The following is a 19,611-nucleotide window of genomic DNA, read 5'->3' on the forward strand; positions in this document are numbered from 1 at the left end:
GGTAGCACATACAGATATCTACTCAAGGATTATGAGCATTCTCTGCTACCGCCATGGCAGGCATTTCTACCTGGCCGCTAGGAACTGAACAAAGATCTCCAAAGATAAATGCTGAAGCAGAAAAACCACCTGAAGCCCAGGAGTTCACAGCCAGCCTGAGCAACAAAGCAGAGCTCCACCTCAGACCTTACCCATCCTGCCCCCATCCCAGTTGCAATTTAAAGGCAACACAAAGCCAATGCTTACTGATATTAAGCATTCAGTAAACACCCACATACTGTGATGTGACACAAAAACCTGAAGAGAAAAAGATATTGAAAAAGGGTAACCATAATCTGTCATTTGTTGCTTGACTGGTAATTTTAACTTTTTATCAAAAGTACAATTTTAGCCATTTTTAAGTCCACAGATTGGTGGCATTAAATATATTCAATGCTGTTGAACCATCACTACTATAGAATTTTTTCAACATTCCAAGCAGAAATGCTGTATCTGTCAACGACCCAGTTCTAGGTAAACTCTAGAACCTATTCCTAAGGGTTTCTATGGTAAACACCTAGTGTTAGTAGGTTCTCCTAACACCTTGTCTTTCTTATTTGTGTTGACAGGTGTACCTGTACTATCGGTACTGAGACGCCGGCAGGAGGAAGGACAACTATGGGTATCACTTTTGAAGTGCCATCCATGTGATTGACTGATTTTTATGTGCATCTGTGTGTCTGCTACATGTGCAGGGCCCATGCAGATCAAAATCGGGAGCCAGATCCCCAAGAGTTGAAGATATAATAAACGGTTGTGAGCCACCTGATGTGGGTGCTGGTGACCAAATTCATATCCTCCAGAAGAGCAAGTGCAATAAGCCATCTCCCCAATCCATTTATTTAGTAATCCATGTATCCATGCATCCACGTATTTATTTTTAAGAAAGGATCTCTCACTGGCCTGGGTTTGGCACATAGGCCAGGGATCCATTCATCCCCACCTCCTCTGCACTGGGATTACAAGCACTGGCATGTACCACAACACCTACTTTTTTTGGGGGGGGGGGGGTTGATCCTAGGGATTAAACTCAGTACCTTGAAAGCACTTTATCTACCCAGCTTCACACTTATCCTTATTGTCTGGCTCATTCACTCAGTATTATCTTCAAGGTTTATCCTTGTTGTAGCGTGTAGCAGCTGTCCCCCCACTCTTTTATAGGTGAAAACATTCCATTATATATAGAGACATTCCTCAGCTTACAATAGATTTACATTCTGATAAAGCCAACCTAAGTTAAAAACATCATCATCAATAATGCATTTATTAAGTCAGACATGACATAGTAAGGACATGCCTGTATTCCCAGAGCTGATTAGTGAAGACAGGTGGATCCCAGGGACTAAAAATTTTTAACTTTTCTGAATATTTGCCTACTTTGAATATATCATTCACTATAAACCTGATTTACTGAAGTTATATTTAACTTAAACTTGTAAAGTATAAAAAATAGTAAAATTTAGAAACATACAATGCCAATCTATGTCTATCAAAGTGAAGAGGAAGAAACTGGGTAAGAAAACGTCTAATATTTTCAAAATGACAGTGTTTTCTTTTTTCTTAAAAAATTATGAATTTGGGGCTGGAGAGATGGCTCAGTGGTTAAGAGCACTGGCTGCTCTTCCAGAGGTCCTGAGTTCAATTCCCAGCAACCACATGGTGGCTCACAACCATCTGTAATGAGATCTGGTGCACTCTTCTGGCCTGCAGGCACACATGGAAGGAATGTTGTATATATAATAAATAAATAAATCTTTAAAAAAAATTATGGATTTGTACGTGTGTGTGTGTGTGTGTGTGTGTGTGTGTGGGCATGGATGCGTGTATACAGGCCAGAGGACAACCTCTGGTGTCTTCCTCAGACATGCTGCCCACCTCCTTTGAGTCTTCCACTGCTTGGAGCTCTCCAACTACAGTACACTGGACAATCAACAAGCCCAGGGAGCCTCCTGCCTTTACTTCCTGGGCACTGGGATTACAAGCATACCTTGCTGTGACTATAGCAGGCATTTCTACTTGGATGCTAAAAAGTAAATAAAGGTCTTTGTGATTGAAAGGTAAGTACTTTGCCAACTAAACCATCTCCACAACCTTGACACTGTATTCTAACAGCTTCTAAAAGCAAAACCAGGTTTTAAAAATGTATACCTTAATCATGTTAATAGTTAAACTGAGCCTTAATTATGTCAAATTATTTTTTTTTAAAAAAATTGAAAATCTTTCTTCAACCAAACTCTTAAAAACTGATTTAAAAAAAAAAAAAAAAACAGAAACACCGAGGTTGACGTGCAAGTGCATTGTGAAAGCCGTCTAAATATGGACCCACCCCATCTATCAAATACTATCCCATATACCGGTGGTAAGCAACTGATACCTGCTGTACAGTTAGCCAGTACACTAAGTTAAAGGGATTCCAGCCCACAGAAATTCTGGAAATGAATGTGGCAAACAGCTCACAAAAAAATGAGAGCTTTGAAAGAATCTCTCAAAATTCTCTCCTAGGCTACGCTGATGATATGTGTCACAGGCTAGCCCAGGAAGGGGTGGCAATAGTTTAAAGTGAGCAACAGAAATCCTAAGGTTTTATTTGTAATAAATATTACTAAAGAACCAAACTGAGCCGGGAGATGACGGTGCATGTCTTTCTAGCTCTTAGGAGGCAGAGGCAGGCAGACCTCTGTGAGTTCGAGGCCAGCCTGGTCTACAGAGTGAGTTTCAGGACAACCAGTACTACACAGAGAAACTGTTTTGAAAAAGCAAAGGAAAACAACAATAACAATGACAAAAACAAACCACAGAAAACCCCAAACAAACAAAACATAACAACGACAACAAAAGAACCAGACTGAATGTGAGCAAGTTACTAAAAGGGAGAGTCAGAGAGGAACTGAAGGGTTTGCTAGAAGGCAGAAGGCAGTAAAACAAAGATGGAATTCTTTTCCTTCCTTACCTTTTGTTAAGCCTGCCACTCAGAGTCATTTTTATCTACATTCAAGCTCATTCTTCTCTCCACCTCTTGAGTTATTCTGAATTAAATTCCAGATATTATACTATTTCACCAGCAAGTATTCCAGTATGTACCTCTAAAACAGTCTTTCTCTCTCAACACACACAAAAAGAGCAATCAACAATGACAACATATCCAGAAAAGCTTCACATTAAATTATACACTTACTGTGTTGTTTTGCCTGTCTAAGACACCTGCCTGGTCTAGCTAAAAAGCTAAACAGCCAAAGGCTAGGCAGTAGAGGGTTGGGGGGGGGGGGGGAGACAGCGAGAGAAAAAAGAGAGAACAAGGGAGAAAGGGGCCAGCCAACCAGACATGGAGTGGGACATACAGAATGAAAGAAAGATAAAAAGCCCCAAGGCAAAACGCAGATGAAGAGAAACATGTCAAAATAAACTGTAAGAGCTAATGGGTGTGGAGGCCCAAATTGTGAGCCTATTCCACCTTGTCTGAACGTCAGAGTTTTGACTTGCTCAAAGTTGTTGACACAACTATGACTACACACCCTGATCTAGGGTGTGGCTACGTGGTATTTTGGACATTATTAAGATGGCCCATAGAGGTGTATCCTCTCCACCCTGATCAAAGAATACTTCTGCCCCTTCTTCTGATATAGAAAATAAGACCTAGGACTGGCTGCCTTCAGGATACTTGATCTACGGTGGGTTCACTGCTTAAACAACAGAATATTTTTCTCAAGAATTAATAACTTGATGTCAAGCATTGGGGCAAGTAACTGATCTGGTTGTTCTCTGTATTATGTTAAAGCAGTCTTTTGCCTTCTTCCCCCTTTTGTATTGGGGTATAAAAAATGTATAGAAAAATAAACGTGGGTGTACTCAGAACTCAGAAAAAAGAATTCAGCATTCAGTATTCGCAGAGTTGTCCTCCCAATACTATCCTAAGTGTCTGTGTTTCCTTCTTATCTCTGTTCCTCCTACCTAACTTTTCTAAGCTCCACGCCCCTACCCTGGACCTTATGAACCGAACCCACACAGCTAGGAGCCTGGCAAGAGTCATGCCAAAAAGGTGGCACCTGACATATCACAGTCCAACGTGGTGTAGCTTGCAACAAGTGGGACAAGCCTAAATTAAGGCTGAGCATTCATAACTCATAAGTTTCCATGTCTTTATTTGGGAACTGGTTGGCAGTCCCAAAAGAAAGCCTGCTACATCTGCCATTGCTCTGGGTTGCTCAAGAGAAATGGTTAGGTCCTATGGCTGAAGGCACCATGGAGATAGATCCCTTGCCAACTCTCTACTCAACAAGCATTCTTTCCTTTCCCCATATATTTCTATCATAACACCAGGCTCATTTATTTGTACTGTTAAGATTTATGAGTCTCTTTTCCCAGCAGTGTAAAAATACTCAGAAATAGAGACCCAAATTTGTGTATCTTAATTTTTTCTACTTTAATGTCCTGTCAACAAATGGCCGACTTTGAAGATACAGTAACATGAATCTGTGAAATGAGTGTGATTATTTAAACAAGTATTCCTAGATTACAGAAGACACATTTATGTACAGACAAGAAAATTAAAGCAATAACACAGGCAGACACTGTGACTCATGGTATGAAGGTCTGATTACAGAGTCAGGAAACATGCATTTGGAATCACAATTTTTTTAAAATTTATTGTTATTGTGTGTGTGTTTGCATCACTGTGCACGTGTGTTTGAAGGTGAGAGGGAAATTAGTGGGAGCTGGTCCTCTAATTCTACCACTCAGGTTTGGGAACTGAACTTATAGCTTGGGAGTAAGAACCTTTACCTACAGAGCCATCTCAATAGCTCAGAGCCAGAGTTTAATAAAAGAAAAACCTCAAGTCAATCTCAAGGATGCAATATTTAGTTTAAATATATGCACAATTATTAACCGTATTTATATGAGAACACTTCCTTTGAAGTAAGAAGATTCTAATTACCACATGGAAAGCTTGTGTTTCCAAAAGAAAAATGGACATGGTGATAATAAAACAACAGAATCTCAATTTTAACAGGTGCTCATGAAGACATCAATCCCACCCTAGCCATAGAAAACTGTTAGCTTGATGTAACAACTGTCACTGACCAGAATTAAGTAACAACAGTAAGTTTAAGAATTAGTGATATTTATTGGAGGAGGTGTTCACATAAACAACCGAAATTAATTTTACCCCAAATAAATGTATACATTGCAAGAACTACCTGCCACCTTCACTTCTCCTTAATTTTTTTTCTGAAAATACTTGTCTAGAAAAATATTTAGCAGCTTTCAATTTATATGATGGCAAATACAACAGAGATCTGCACAACTGACATTCCTAAGTCAACTGATATGGTAATAACAAAAACTTCACTTACTGCTATCTCTCTGCATGCTGACATAGAGATTCCAGTTCCTTCTATTTGTTTTAAAGCGTAGTCTTTATCGTCCTTCCTGTAAAAACAAAGTTATTTTAATATACAGGCAGTTCTATGTTTGCATGCATTTTAAAGTACTACACAGAAACAAACCATGTGTTTAACACCAACATCAGACAGGAAAATCATCTTAGATATGTAGGTCAAGGTAATTACCTGTGGAGGTGTTAACACCAGAATGCAAAGCCTTGTCTGGGACTCCAGTTATGTGTACGAGATAAAGTCAGATATTGTGCTCTGGATTTACAGACAAGTTTCCTTCTAATTATGATATAAACCCAGTTTACGTGACAAAGTATCAGAAAAGTCAAAATACATCACTAATGCAAAAAACGGTTGTAACTCTAAAAACAAAGCACATTATAATCATACTCTCATATAACTTAGGTCACATCCAAGTACCTTCAAGAGATACTCTCTTAGTATCTATTTCTAAGTATCATATATCAAGAACTGTTCTAAAAACTGGGGATACATCAGAGTTCCACCTATCACAGAGTTTCAAGTATCTACTATATTGTATAACTACTCTGCTATAACACAATTTGAGTGTTACAACAGGCCAAGTGTAAATTGACTGTCAAAGACACAAACAAAAACTTCTCGGAAGTATCATCTAAATGGGGAATAGCTCAGGCATGGGGACTCTGATACCCATTACTTTCCTGGATATTACTGAGGACTCTGAAGATCAAGAATGAAAAAAGTTAAACATGATTCCACTTTGATGACTTTTATTTAAGTATCAAGACACCTTAACAGGAAATGCAAGGAGAGTACAGTGAGGGACTGATTGCATCAACCGTTTTAAAACCAGTTAAGGTCACTTAATGCTTTATTCTTTAAGTTATTAAAACTTACAGCTGGGTGGTTGTGGTGCACACCTTTAATCCCAGCACTCAGGAGGCAGAGTCAGGCGGATCTCTGTGAGTTCAAGGCCAGCCTGGTCTACAATGAGTTCCAGTACAGGCTCCAAAGCAACACAGAGAAATCCTGTCTTCAAATAAATAAATAAATAAATAAATAAATAACATTATTTTTTTCTTTACAACATTTCTAACAAATCTCAATTATTCAATTATGACGATATTCACCATGGGGAAACTGTTTTATAATAATGGATTTTACACCATACTTCATAGTAAAAGCTCCAAAGGCTTCATAATATAGGAAAGATATTAAGGATAACTGTAATTTAATATTCACAAGTCTAAATGATTTTTCAAAGTCCAAAATAAGTAAAGACATAAACACACTAGAACCAGGATGAGTCTACTAGACACATTTATATGCGGGGTATTAACTGATTAAGTATTGTACAATATATTTTGCAATGTCCAAGGTAGAAGATTATCATCCTAACGTTTAATGCTCTGGGGACAAATAGTGTGACAGGCATGGAAATACTAAACTCAACCAAAGATTCACTCATTCACCTTAACATCCTGTTATAGCTTCACCTTGGTGGCTGTGAAAAATTTCATGACCAAGAACAACTAAAAAGGAGGAAAAGGTTTATTATTCCAGCTTCAGGATACAGTCCATCATTAGAAACGCAAGCAGGGATTCAAAGAGAGTCCCTCTTTGAATTCATGGAGAGTCCCTGTTTGCTGGCTTACTCACAGGTTCATGCTTAGCTCATGCCTTTTCTTTCTTTCTGTGAAGATTTTCATGTCTGTGTCTGTGAGTATGAAAACATGCACACCAGGTGCCCACAGAGGCCAGAGTGGGAATTATAAGAGTTCTGTGAGTGCTGGGAACTGAACTTGGGTACTCTGTAGGAGCAGCAGTGCTCTTATCTGCTGAGCCACCTCTCCAGAACCTTATTTAGCTTTCTCATACATCAAAAGACCACCTACTCGGGGAATGGCATCACCATCCCCAGTAGGCTGGGTCTCTATATTACTAATTAAAACAGCCTGCTGAAAACATGTCCACATTATCAATCTGATCTGGCACTCCCTCAACAGGGATTCCTTTTCTTTTCTTTGACTTACTTTTTTTTTTTTTTGAAACAGAATTTCATTTGGTAGTCCTGGCTGATCTGAACTCAATTCATAGACTAAGCTGGCCTCAAACTCACAAACTCACCTGTCTCTGCCACCTGAGTGCTGAGATTAAAAAGTGTGTGCCATCCTGCCTCACTATCTATACATTTTTAAAGTAAAAAAATAGACAGGAGATTAAAAAGATTTACTCACTGGTTTCAATAATGACCCAAAGCAAGCAGTAAAATTATAAATATATAGTGCTTTAAGTATAGCCTGGTCTACAGAGTGAGTTCCAGAACAGCCAAGGCTACATGGAAAACTGTCTCCAAAAACCAAAACAACAACAAAAAACCTGAGGGCTCTCCTCAGATGTGGTATGGAACTGAAGTTCTGTGTACAAATAAAGAACCATCAACTATAATGACAGACAACAGAATATTCCTTACATACACACCTGCACAACTCCACACACAGCTTTTTTAGTTCTCTTAATCCCAATTTCCTTATCTGTTCCCTTCCAAAGGAATTAAAAAGTGTTAGAAATATATAATCAGGGGCTGAAGAGATGGCTCAGCAGTTAAGAACACTGACTACTCTTCCAGAGTTCAATTCCCAGCAACCACATGGTGGCTCACAACCACCTATAATGAGATCTGGTGCCCTCTTCTGGCCTACAGGCAGGATACTACATAAATAAATAAATAAACAAACAAATAAATAAATAAATCTGAAAAATAAAAAAGAAATATATAATCTTTATGTGCCCCATCTATAGTAATTAGTTCATATACAGAAAATTCAAATAAAAAAATCAATTAAAAAATAGGAAAAGTCCACAGGTTACCTGAAAAATGATGATTTTTCTAGGAAATCAAAGAGGTTTAGAAAAGCTATAGATGCTGGGCAGTGGTGGTGCACACCTTTAATCCCAGCACTCGGGAGGCAAAGGCAGGTGGATCTCTGTGAGTTCGAGGCCAGCCTGGTCTACAAGAGCTAGTTCCAGAACAGGCTCCAAAGTTACAGAGAAAAAGATGGCATTCCATATGCAAGGAAAATCCAGACAGGAAGCTGGCTTTCCTACAGACTGCCAACAGAGCCTCCTCACTGGAAAGAATCAGAGCAAGCCACTTAAGGCCTTATTAGCCTAACAGTGAGACACGCATGCCACACTGATGGCATTACTAGTCTAACAGTGAAATACTCACACCACACTGACAGCCTTACTAGTCTAACAGTGAGATACCCATACATACTGGGACTAACAGTACTTAAGCATTAGCTGAAATGGTATAGGGGAAAATGTGGGTGATAGAGAAAGGTTACCCAATGACCTGAATGTCCCTTTAATTCTATTATCACAAAAGAAATGTCTAAAAAAATGAAACACTAAGGAACAACCTCGTTAAAAACTGGATGATAACACTAGGAAATCACCACTGACTATCAACAAACTACTTAGTGGCCTGCTAATAACCCATACCATTGTCTACCCACAATTCCTCACCTCAAAGATTGAACAGAGTAATAGTCTCTCAAACTTTGTGATGTTTAAATTGGGTAATTTAATTTTGGAAGGGGGGATCTACACTGCAAAATAAATCACCCCCTTAAATCTTCTAGTTTTCCTCTTCTTAAAATTTCCAAGGTCACCCTTATTCAATAAGTAGGCCATACCTAATTTGGACATTGTTTATGGATTCTATATTTAAACAAAATCTGACTTTTTGTAAACAAAAGGGGCATGGAGGTAAAAACACAACTCTAACCTCAAAGAGGGCAAGAGACAGTTTATTCTGGAACCAAACATGAGTGACTGTATCCTAGGAACACAGGCTCATGTTACACTGAGTGTCAATCCAACTCCAAACTAGTTCCATGAAGTTTAATATTACAGAACAAATTAAACCATAAATCAAGGCACTTTTAAAATACATTGATGGAAACATCAGGGAGGTAGTTACCGCAAAGATGGGAAATCTATAAACACCTGAATCTGTCTGAAGACATTCTTAGGTTTGGAGAAGCCAGGGGTCAGTGAGGCCACATACAGATGTGGGCAATAGATGGCTGGGGGCAGAGGACTAAAGGTAGCCTAAGGTAACTTTGGCTTTGAACTTGCAATATTCCAACCTCTTCACATCACTGAAGTTCTAATCAAGTCAGTATCTGTAGCTGCAGCTTCTTTTCTGCAACTTTGTCTTAAGGGGAAAAGATCTTCTGATAATTGCACATTTGTGAAGACTGAATCCAAGCATCTGCCCAGCTTCAGACTGTACCTTCTGGAAGTAGAAGCTAACAGGAAGGCTGCACAGACAACAGAAAGGGGACAGACGCAGATCTCAGGGTTGTAAACAGATTATATTTCTGTCTCTGCACCCCGGCTATCCTATAAACCCCAATCCCAACATTTCTGTTTATTATTTGTGGAGACAGGCCTTATGGTTGTTCATACTGTCCTAAACTCACTATGGAGCTCACACTAGCCTCCATCTCTGAAGCAATCCCTCTGTCCCAGTCTCTTAAGTATGGAGATTACAGTTATACACCACTGCACCTGACCTGCACACATTCTATCTTTAGCACGCTGAAGGCTGCGTGTATTTTCCCAATTATCTTCTTTGATGGGATAGATCTCCAGTGGGGAGAGTGAGCAGTTCCTCAGGACACCTCTGCTCTGAGATTTTCCACAAGTACCTTTAATGTTTTCAGCAAGTCCTAGAGCGGGACCATATTCTGGCATCTACTCCAGTGGACCATCAGATGATGCTGTCTGAATATAGGAATAGGCGGACCCTCACACTTACTTTCCTATCTAGGCTCAAAGACACAAGGCAAGCTGAGAAGGTATACACCCAGTATACATAACTAAAAGATAATCACAAAGATTCACTGACCATCAGGCAGAAGGTTGCCATCATCCCATATCAGGTTGGTATTAAAAGGCTCCTTAATACCCAAATCTATTTCCTGGGAACAGATCTTTTCCAATTTAAAATGAAAATTTAGCAGCTTCCTCCTCTGAACATTATTAACCACCATAAGAATTTCCAGCTACTCATACATGAGATCTGAAAGTTTTGGTATTGCTTCCAGGGAATCAAGAGATCAAAAGCCTCATGACACACTCTGAGAAAGTCAGAGTCCACCCAACTAATGAAGCTTTACTGACTTGGTTTCAAGGTCTTTTTTTAAAGTTCTAGCTTATTTTTAGTTACATGTATGTGTGCATATATGTCACTTGAGGACAGACGCCAGCAGCCCAGAAAAAGGCATCAGATCCCCTGGAAGTGGGGTTACAGGCAGATGTAAGTTGCCTGATGTAGGTTCTGGAAACTGAATTCGGGTCCTCTAAAAGAACAGTAAACACTCTTAACCAGTGAGGATTCTCTGCAGTCTAGTTTAAATTTCAAAGCCAAATTTTGTACAATCATTTTGTACAATCTTTGGGGCTCACTGAAAACACTCAGCAAGAAAGCTTCCCTCATATAATATCCTATGACTTTATCTCTCCTATATCTCCATTCATGTTATAATGTGGAATGGGTAATTTTAAAATCAACTTGTCACAAATCAGCATCCTCTGGGTTGGAGCCTCAATTGAAGAACTGTCTTGATTGCCTTAAATGATGTGGAAAGACCCACCCCAGTGTGGGCAGCACCTTCTTATAGCAGCCCGCATAAAGAAGGACCATGGCAGAGGGAAGATCATTTGACTTGCCTTTTCCAAGCTTGGCCCTCCCTGTCACAGCATTGGTTTACCCTGTGGCTGCTGCTGCTCTCACTGATTTCAGAACCAATATTTCCACTGTTGAATAAAGACCTAGGGCTCTCTCCAGGAACATTCTGAGGCCAGAGTGGGGCTTCTGGGGCACCTCGGCTTGTGGATTAAGCCAACTACTGGGTTGTTGGCCTTCCCAGTGAGACAGCCACCAAGACACCAAGCCTCAAGGACCAAAAAACTACTGGGTTCTCAGACTCAGGTATGAGACCCTAGTTGCTAATATTTTAAGCTGACTTAATAAAGTCTGTATTTTTTTTATCCTATCACTTTTATTCCTGTAGAGAATGCTAGTACAGCAAGCTAGTATTCAAGAATTAAGTTCAGTTTACGGCCCATTAATATACTTACTGTCTACAAGCTATGCAGGTTTTTTATATTTTTAAACAATGGCTTAAAATATACCCACCTATTCACCCCCACATCCCACAAAAAAGGAGACTACATGTGACCCATCAAATCTAAACGTTTATTCTCTGGCTTTCTTCAGGGAAAGTCTGCTGATCCATGCTACTCTTCTACTTCCTAAAAAGGGAGAAACTAGTAGTGATAAACTATGCCCTAAATAGACACCAGAAACACTAGAAAATTCACCCTGGGTTGGTTGTTGATGGGTCATAATTTAAAAACCAAGTAAGAGGGCTACGTCTATAGCTCAGTGGCAAAAGCACTTGTTTAGGACAGCCCAGAGTCTGGTCCCTAGTACTACAAAAAGCAGCTTCTGGTGAGCTTAGGGTAGGCCCTTTTATGGTGCCAGTAGTTTAGAAGTTGAATCTGAAAAAAAGTGTTAAAGTTATATACTCTGGTATGAAGAGAATAGATGACTTCATCTATTCATATTACAAGAAAAGCTTTTTATTAAAACTGCAGAGCACATAAAGGTCCAGGTCTCATCTCTCATAAGCATAATCCATGATTAAGATAATAAAGATCTCCAGGCAGTGGTAGGGCACATCTTAATCCCAGCACTAAGGAGGCAGAGGCAGGGCGATCTTGGTGAGTTCAAGGCCAGCCTGGTCTATGGAGTGAGTTCCAGAACAGCCAGAGTAACAAAAAAACCCTGTCTTGAAGACCAAAACCACAAAAAGATAATAAAGTCACTCTAACAAGAGTCCAAATGTCAGGGTTTTCCCAAGACAACTTAATGACCATGTGTTTTTATTGTGTCCTGGCTACTATTTTCTTTATTCTTCTATTAGACTTGAAATCTACAGCTCACCAGGAAACTGTTAAAAACAGACAAACAAACCTACTGACCTACTAGCTGGGGATGTGGAGTGAAAGTCCAGAACTAAAGAGTTTGGGCATGAAAATTCAGAGTTTGAGACTGGTCTATGTGGCACATGAGACTTTGCCTAAAAACAAAAAGGGGAGAAGGGGAGGGGAAAGGGAGGAGCCCTTACCCAATTTTGTGTTTCCAGCCTAAAAGGTGATACTACCCACTCATTTTGCAAAGCGACTGCAATATTCAAGAAAAGTGGAAAGAACAAAGGGAATTCTGAATTCTGAGACTACTATTTGCCGAGTATGTAGAGAGTCTTATAAGTATACAGAGGGCCTTAAACCCCTATAGTCTAAAGATCAAGACTTTCTGGGGCTCAGTCACAACCCAATTAAGAGTTAGTACAGGGTAGTCACATTAGAAATGCTATCTTCAATTATGGACTCTAAGCAAAGAAGGAAGCCTGGCCAAATACTGTCTACCAAAAATGCATGCTGTTAGTCTAATGTCTGTATCACCAGTATTACTCGGTTCTGTGTTACACAGTAGGATACTGGAGCCTGGGAAACTTGATGAAGACCGAAGTTTAGCTTAGGACAAAGTTCCAGAGGATTGTGGTTTAGTTCGCACTTCTGAGCTTCCAGGGTTTACATCTGGTCATGGCTTCTGGCTAGCAGTCTTTCAGACATCACAAAGCTTTATAGGAAAGAAGCAGAAGTTGTCTTTGTGTTCTAGTCTCCTTCTCTTGTTTTATAAAAGCCACTTGTATTCTGTGATGGTGATTATCTCCAATCTTAAACATACTCAAGTGAATTTCTACCTTTTTACAGCCTCACAATAAAATTCACTAACAAAACCTTGGGAATGATTGCAAAGCACATACCAGACATAGTACACACATTTTCCCTTTTGGGAGCTACACAGTTGCTTTTGTAATGAACCTGTTTTCCAGGGAGCCAAACTCAACTATAAAGTGGTTTTTATAAATGGCAAATCTCTGTTGGTCATACAAAAGATGATTCCCATCTTCATCAAGGCAATAGTAATGGATCCTTCATGGAAGTAAGCTCTGTAACATAACATACAACAGCAGACCTTAGCTGAGGTATTATCTAGGTGGTTTCTTACTCTTATTGATACTGAAGACACTATCAGTAGCTCCTGCTACTCTACTTCCCTGCCATGATGATCTGTAACCTCAAACTAAACAAACACTTCTTCCTTTCTCTCTTAAGATGCTTTTGGCAGTCTATTAAAGCAACAGGAAAGTAACTAATATACAACGTTTATGTGTTACCCACATGTACTTATCTTTTTATAATATGTACATGATACCAAAGTGGATTATGAATGCTCATATAAATTAAAATTGTTATAGTCCAAATCCCTTTTAAATCACAGTGGAACTGGGTTTTAAGGAGGTAAGCCCCAGCTCCAGCAGCCCTACAGGCTCAGGTTGGTCACCTGTCCCAACATACTAATTAAATGACAAGTAATGGAGAGAAACAATGAGAAGAGATTGAATGAATGCAGCCATGCTGAGGGAGCAGGTAGAAAGATCAAATAACCCTGAGTCCTTCTTTAGAATAAAGAGACAGGCTTTGGACTTAATTTAAAACTGGGACAAAGGGCAAGAGACATCACTACTAAGTGGCTAAGCCAAAGTGTGGTCTCTTTTTATCTTTTTCTCAGTTTGGTTCCACAACATGGTCCAAATAAGTCCCCCAAGAGGACAGACTAGCTCCCAGGAGATGACTATTCCTGCAATAGGCAATCTCTGCCCTCATAGAGAAACTCAAGTAGACATATAAACAAATAAAGTAATAAATGTAAAATAGCATACATCACAGGCCTGGGCTCATCAGTGTTCAAAGGCAAATCATCTACCTACAGGTTTGGCAGAACTTCTTGTACTTATTCTGTATTTATAGCTCATTAAGGTCAAATTGGCTCTAGATATAAAGAAGGTTCCTGATATTTTATTATAAAACTGAGTAGGTAGGACCACACATGTTACTCCCATACACACAACTCACAAAAGAAAATGTAATTTTAAAAAAAATTGAATCCGTACTTCAAGATTTGAAGGATTGTTGGAAGTACTTCCTGCATCCTCCCAACTACGAAAGTATTTATCTTGCAAACAGTTACTGAGATGATTGAGCAGTAGTTGGTTGAAGAGAAGTCGGATGAATATGGTAGAGAGGCTTTTCTTCATAGCTCAATTCCTTTGCCTTCTGAAGTGTTGGCTGTGCAAGGTGCAGCCTCCTGGGCATTGTCATAGAGAAGACTCAGCCCTTTCTGTGGACAATGCAGGTTGCATGGTGCCATTCTCAGTACATCTCACTGATACACTGATGAATATTCTTGTCCAATAATGCTGGGTGGGATCAGAAATCTGGATCAGATCAACAGCAGACCACCAAACCATTACTCAGAGTTGTCAATTTAGCTCTGGGACATGTTTTGCTGTTTCTTCACAGTCCAGTCACTAAGCGGTCACTGGTGGTTGTATATAATCCACTTTTTGTCACACATCACAACACAAGAGAACAGGTTCATTGTTGTGTAGAGTAAGAAAGGACAACAGTTCAAAATTACAAGGGTTTTGATTTTCACTCCGCTCATGGGCACCCACTTACTAAACTTTTCCACTTCCCAATTTGCTTCAAACAGAACCGACTGTGGAATGGCACATGCTGAATTCTTTGGCTTTACCACTCTTACCACTTTTGTAGTGGTAAGAGGATCCAGCGCTGGTGGCCGCTCTCAGTTGGTCACTGTAGGCTTCTGACGGCTGCAGCGGTGCTCTTATCTTCAGGACACTCTGACCCCTGTGAAGCCGCTTCACCCAGCACTGCACTGTGCACTCCTTAGCAGTTCCTGGGCCAGATGAGCTGCTCATGTTGTCAGGGGTCTTGCTGCTTTCTGACTCATTTTAAATTCAGATGGAAAATCAGTTGAACTGGGCAGTAAAGGTGCACACCTTTGATAGCAGAGGCAGGAGGCAGAGTTTGAGACCAGTCTGGTCTACAGATCAAGTTCCAGGACAGTCAAGGCTACAAGAGAGACTCTGTCTAGAAAAACCAAAATGAAAGGAAAAAGAAAATCAGTTGAATTTATATTTTGTCTAATATCAAGTTCATAGTATAAAAGAAATATAAACACTGAATAAAGTCATTAGCAAAAAAACAAAGTGAGAAACGTATATTCAAGTGACACATGAGATAATCACACTTATTAAGAATGTATTCCAGAATCAAATAACAAATTTAATATGCAAAATCTGCAATTAGTTTCGCACAAGGCAAATAGGTAAGCATCCTTTTTTGGACTGATGTCAGGAACTCAGGCACTGGTATACCAAAGTCCACCACAGCAGCAGCATCCACAAAAGCAAAAGAGGAGAAACAAATGAAAGAATGAACAAAATGTAGCGCATGCTACCCTACAGAAGGGCCTCGAAAGCATTACACAGAACAAGAAATCGTCAGCCAAGTCACTACATCAGGTACTGTTTATATGAAGTGGTCCAGAAGAAGCAATTCCAAAACCAAAAAAGTAGACTGAAAGTCACCTAAGTTCTAGGAAGGTAGAAAATAGGAGTAACTCAGCCCAGGCTTTCCTCTTTGGATCAGAGGGGAGCAGAGGGACAACACTCTAAAATCAGATCACAGTGCAGTTTCACGACTACATGAAAAGGCATCAAACTGTATATTCTAGGAATATTATTGACTTAAATCTCAATAAAGCTCTAAAGAAGCTTCATAAACAATGTATCTGTAACAGCTTCTTTGCAGCATTTCTACAGGTGACATTTTCTCCATGAAAATAACTAAGATTTAGATTTAGTACAATGTGACAAAAGCAAAACTATGTTTTAAATACTTTAAAGTAAACTAGCAGTCAATGTTATGTTACTGTCCAAAAGGTGTCACCCATAACTGTAGTACACCTTTCATTAAAGAACTACAAGTAGTTGTACATTCTACTGTAAGACTGGCAAGCATACTAGTATAACACAAGCAGACGGCACGTGCTTATTTAGGATGTGGTAGCAATGAAACATCAAATTCTTAAGAGCACCAAACTGAGTGTTTACCACTGAAAGACCCATTCAAAGGGAAGTATCAAGAGATGAGGTGAGCCAGACGATGGTGGCACACACCTTTAATCCCAGCACTTGGGAGGCACAGGCAGGCAGATCTCGGATCTCTGTGAGTTCAAGGCCAGCCTGGTCTACAGAGAAAGTTCTAGGGTAGGTTCCAAAGCTACACTGAGAAACCCTACCTCAAAAAACCAGAGAGACAGAAAAGGGGGAAGAAGGGAGAGAGATACCAATATGGTTCTTTATCCTATATAGACACCTAAAATATACAGATCCATCCACAGTAGTGTGGGAAAATAAAGCTCAGTACAAAATCTCCACAAGAACCATCTCAACAGTACAACTTCACGACCCAAACAGTATTTTATGCACATCCATTTCTGAGGTGCTTATTCTTGGGGTTCTAGTATGACTGAAACTGTGCCAAGTTTTCAGAAAACACAGACTGTAGTTCCATTGGTTTGAGTGTTACCCAGCATGCACTAAATACTTGTTTTATCTCCAGTGACACAGAGCTTGTCATGGTGGTTTAATGTTGCAATTCTGACAGGGATCAGGATGAGTAGGCAACCAGAAGTTCAAGGTCACCAGACTCTCTGGAAGTGTGGACAAAAGGTAAAAGAAGTCTTTTAACTTTGTAAATACAACTGAGGGAGGTTTTTTCCTTAATGGATGAAATCTCTGCAGCCTGCCAAAAATATCACCCACACCAAAAACCATCTGAGGTGCTTTGAACACCTGTGGAGCTCCACCTCTACATCAAAGTGTGCTATATGCAGGCAGGTGGGGCGATACATTCAGTACAGTTTTAGTAGCTAGAGAATAAAAACCCAAATGCATTTTGATCAGACCAGTACATTAGCATTTTATTCATGAAACAGTTGGCTCACATAGACGGACGGCTAAGCCTACCAATGGGACAAGCCTAGACATGCAGTTCATTAACAACCGCATGCATTATCTGTTTAAAAAAAATACTAACTTTTCCAGTCTACTATTGCACATATATGCTTCTACACACAAACACACAAGGAGCCATGGGCAATGGTTAGAGGGGAATTAAACCCAAGATAGAAGTGGGTGGGGAGATTTTCCTGAGTATCTTTCTGTCCAATTTGAGTATTTTATTAAAAGAATACATTAACTTTAAAAATCCAATTGCATTCAATAATAAAAATATACTGTTTAAAGTATATAGCAACTAACAAAAATATATTGTTTACAGTATATAGCCTTTGATCTGAAATCTCACCTCGACAATATGACACCACACTGGAGAACTACATGGGTGTTTATTGACATCAACTGCCAATTGAAAGCAAAATTCTGAGGACCACTTAAATGTCTATCACCAGAGAAATAGTTAAGTACATATTTATGTGCATGCATAGAAATATTCTGCAATAATAATAATAATGACTGGGAACTATATGCTTATGGAAATGGATAATTTTTTTTAAAGATTTACCCTTTTATATGTTTTGTTTACATTATGTATGAATTTGTGTTGTGTGTTATAAGTGCACATGCATGCCCTAAAATGTGCATGGAGGTCAGAGGACAATTAGGAGTCAATCCTCTTTACCACCTGAGTCATCTTCCCAGCCAAAGGAAATAATTTTAATGAAAGACATAAGGCTATTGATAGATTTTACTAATATACATTCATGGGGGGGGGTAGAGAGAAGAAAGAGTGAGTGATAATCTGGAAAGACAACCAAAATTAACTGTCCAATAGCAGAAATTAAAGGTTATTCTATTTGAAAAACTAGGATGGTTTTAAAAAGTATGTAATGAATATACATAAAAAAGAGGAATCTACAAGTTAAGCTTCCTTCAGTAACAACCAAAACTGTTCTTTCTTTCCATTGTTTGTCTCTGAATTCAGAGCTAACTATGCACTGTACAACTTTTCCTGGGAAGTTTCTATTCAGTAAAGACCATGGACAAAAGAAATAATTCCACCCAAGTTCAGCTAGGCAAACCAATGAGTTTAACTGGGGTTACTTACAGAAGCATGAGCAACTTACATGCAACTACAACACCAACACAAGTACCTCCCACAGCAATTGTTCTGTCTAGGTTTGGTTAATTTGCTTTTTTGAGACAGGGTCTCTCTATGTAGCCATGGTTGTCCTGAACTCACTATGTAAACTAGGTATTCTGCCTGTTGAATGGATGGGATTAAAGGCATGCACCACTGTAGTGGCACCCACAGCAATTGTAAGTAATTTATAGTTACTCAGGGAGAAGAGAGTCTCATGAGTTCCCTGACCCCTTCCACAAGGGAAAGGTCTTGTGCAGGCTCTGATTTCAAGACTACAACAGCAGATTTCATGCCTGGAATGAGATACTAGTTCTGTACTAGTGGGTTTTTTTTTTCTGTTCTCCTGAACAATGTCTCCTGGACCTTGGTGAGATGACATTATCGTATCCTACACATTGGGCCACTATGCCACACCAACAGTCCCTTATTCTTGGCACTCTGACCTCTCTCCACACTGAATAGGCTCCTAAGGCTGACTGAGTTCCTACATGGCCTGACCTAGAATCTAGGAGGAAATGGAGACATGTTCTCTTCTACTGTACCTGCCACTAGAGTCAGCTCCCCGAGTCTGACTCCCTGTAGTATGAAGTCACAAACTGGCATAATACCCAATACCCTAACACCTCTCTATGACCACCTGGCTGGTGATCTGGGAAAACAATTTCCACTCCTCATATACTTCTTGCAGGCAGGAAATGTGCTGCGGGAGCTCCTTCCACTCCTTCAGCCAATAGCCGCTGAGATACCAGCCCACTGGGGTGTGGTTTCTCTCTCTTTAAAAAGCAGCAGCAGCCCTCCGCTAGCTCTCTTGCTCCAGTGACTAGACTCCTTTCCTGGCTGTCATGTAGGACGATGTTCTGTAAGTTTTTTCCCCTCAAATAAATAACCCTTTGAATCCAAACTGGTGTGGGATTGTTTCCCACATTATCTGGCGCCCAACGTTTGGTTTTAGAAACACCCCACACACACCCCCATCCCCAGCTCGGCTGCCTGCCTCTGGCTCAGCTTGGCCGGC

General features: G+C 39.8%; 1 protein-coding gene across 9 annotated transcripts in view; it reads right to left on the reverse strand.

Annotated features, from left to right (window-relative positions):
• Cdk8 (cyclin dependent kinase 8) overlaps positions 1 to 19,611 on the reverse strand; it is a 71,461-nt gene that overhangs the window by 32,416 nt on the left and 19,434 nt on the right. For 8 of the 9 annotated variants that reach the window (XM_048418418.3, XM_048418427.3, XM_048418393.3 and 5 more), the window contains exon 2: positions 5,391 to 5,466. In XM_048418418.3, coding sequence (XP_048274375.1) covers positions 5,391 to 5,466 — 76 coding nt within the window. Of the gene's footprint in view, positions 1 to 5,390; positions 5,467 to 14,515; positions 15,123 to 19,611 lie in introns of those variants that run through there. The other variant, XM_087902568.1, reaches the window with a different exon arrangement.

The sequence above is a fragment of the Myodes glareolus genome, chromosome 2 (genome assembly GCF_982192425.1).
Source record: "Myodes glareolus chromosome 2, mMyoGla1.1, whole genome shotgun sequence".
Taxonomy (NCBI): domain Eukaryota; kingdom Metazoa; phylum Chordata; class Mammalia; order Rodentia; family Cricetidae; genus Myodes; species Myodes glareolus.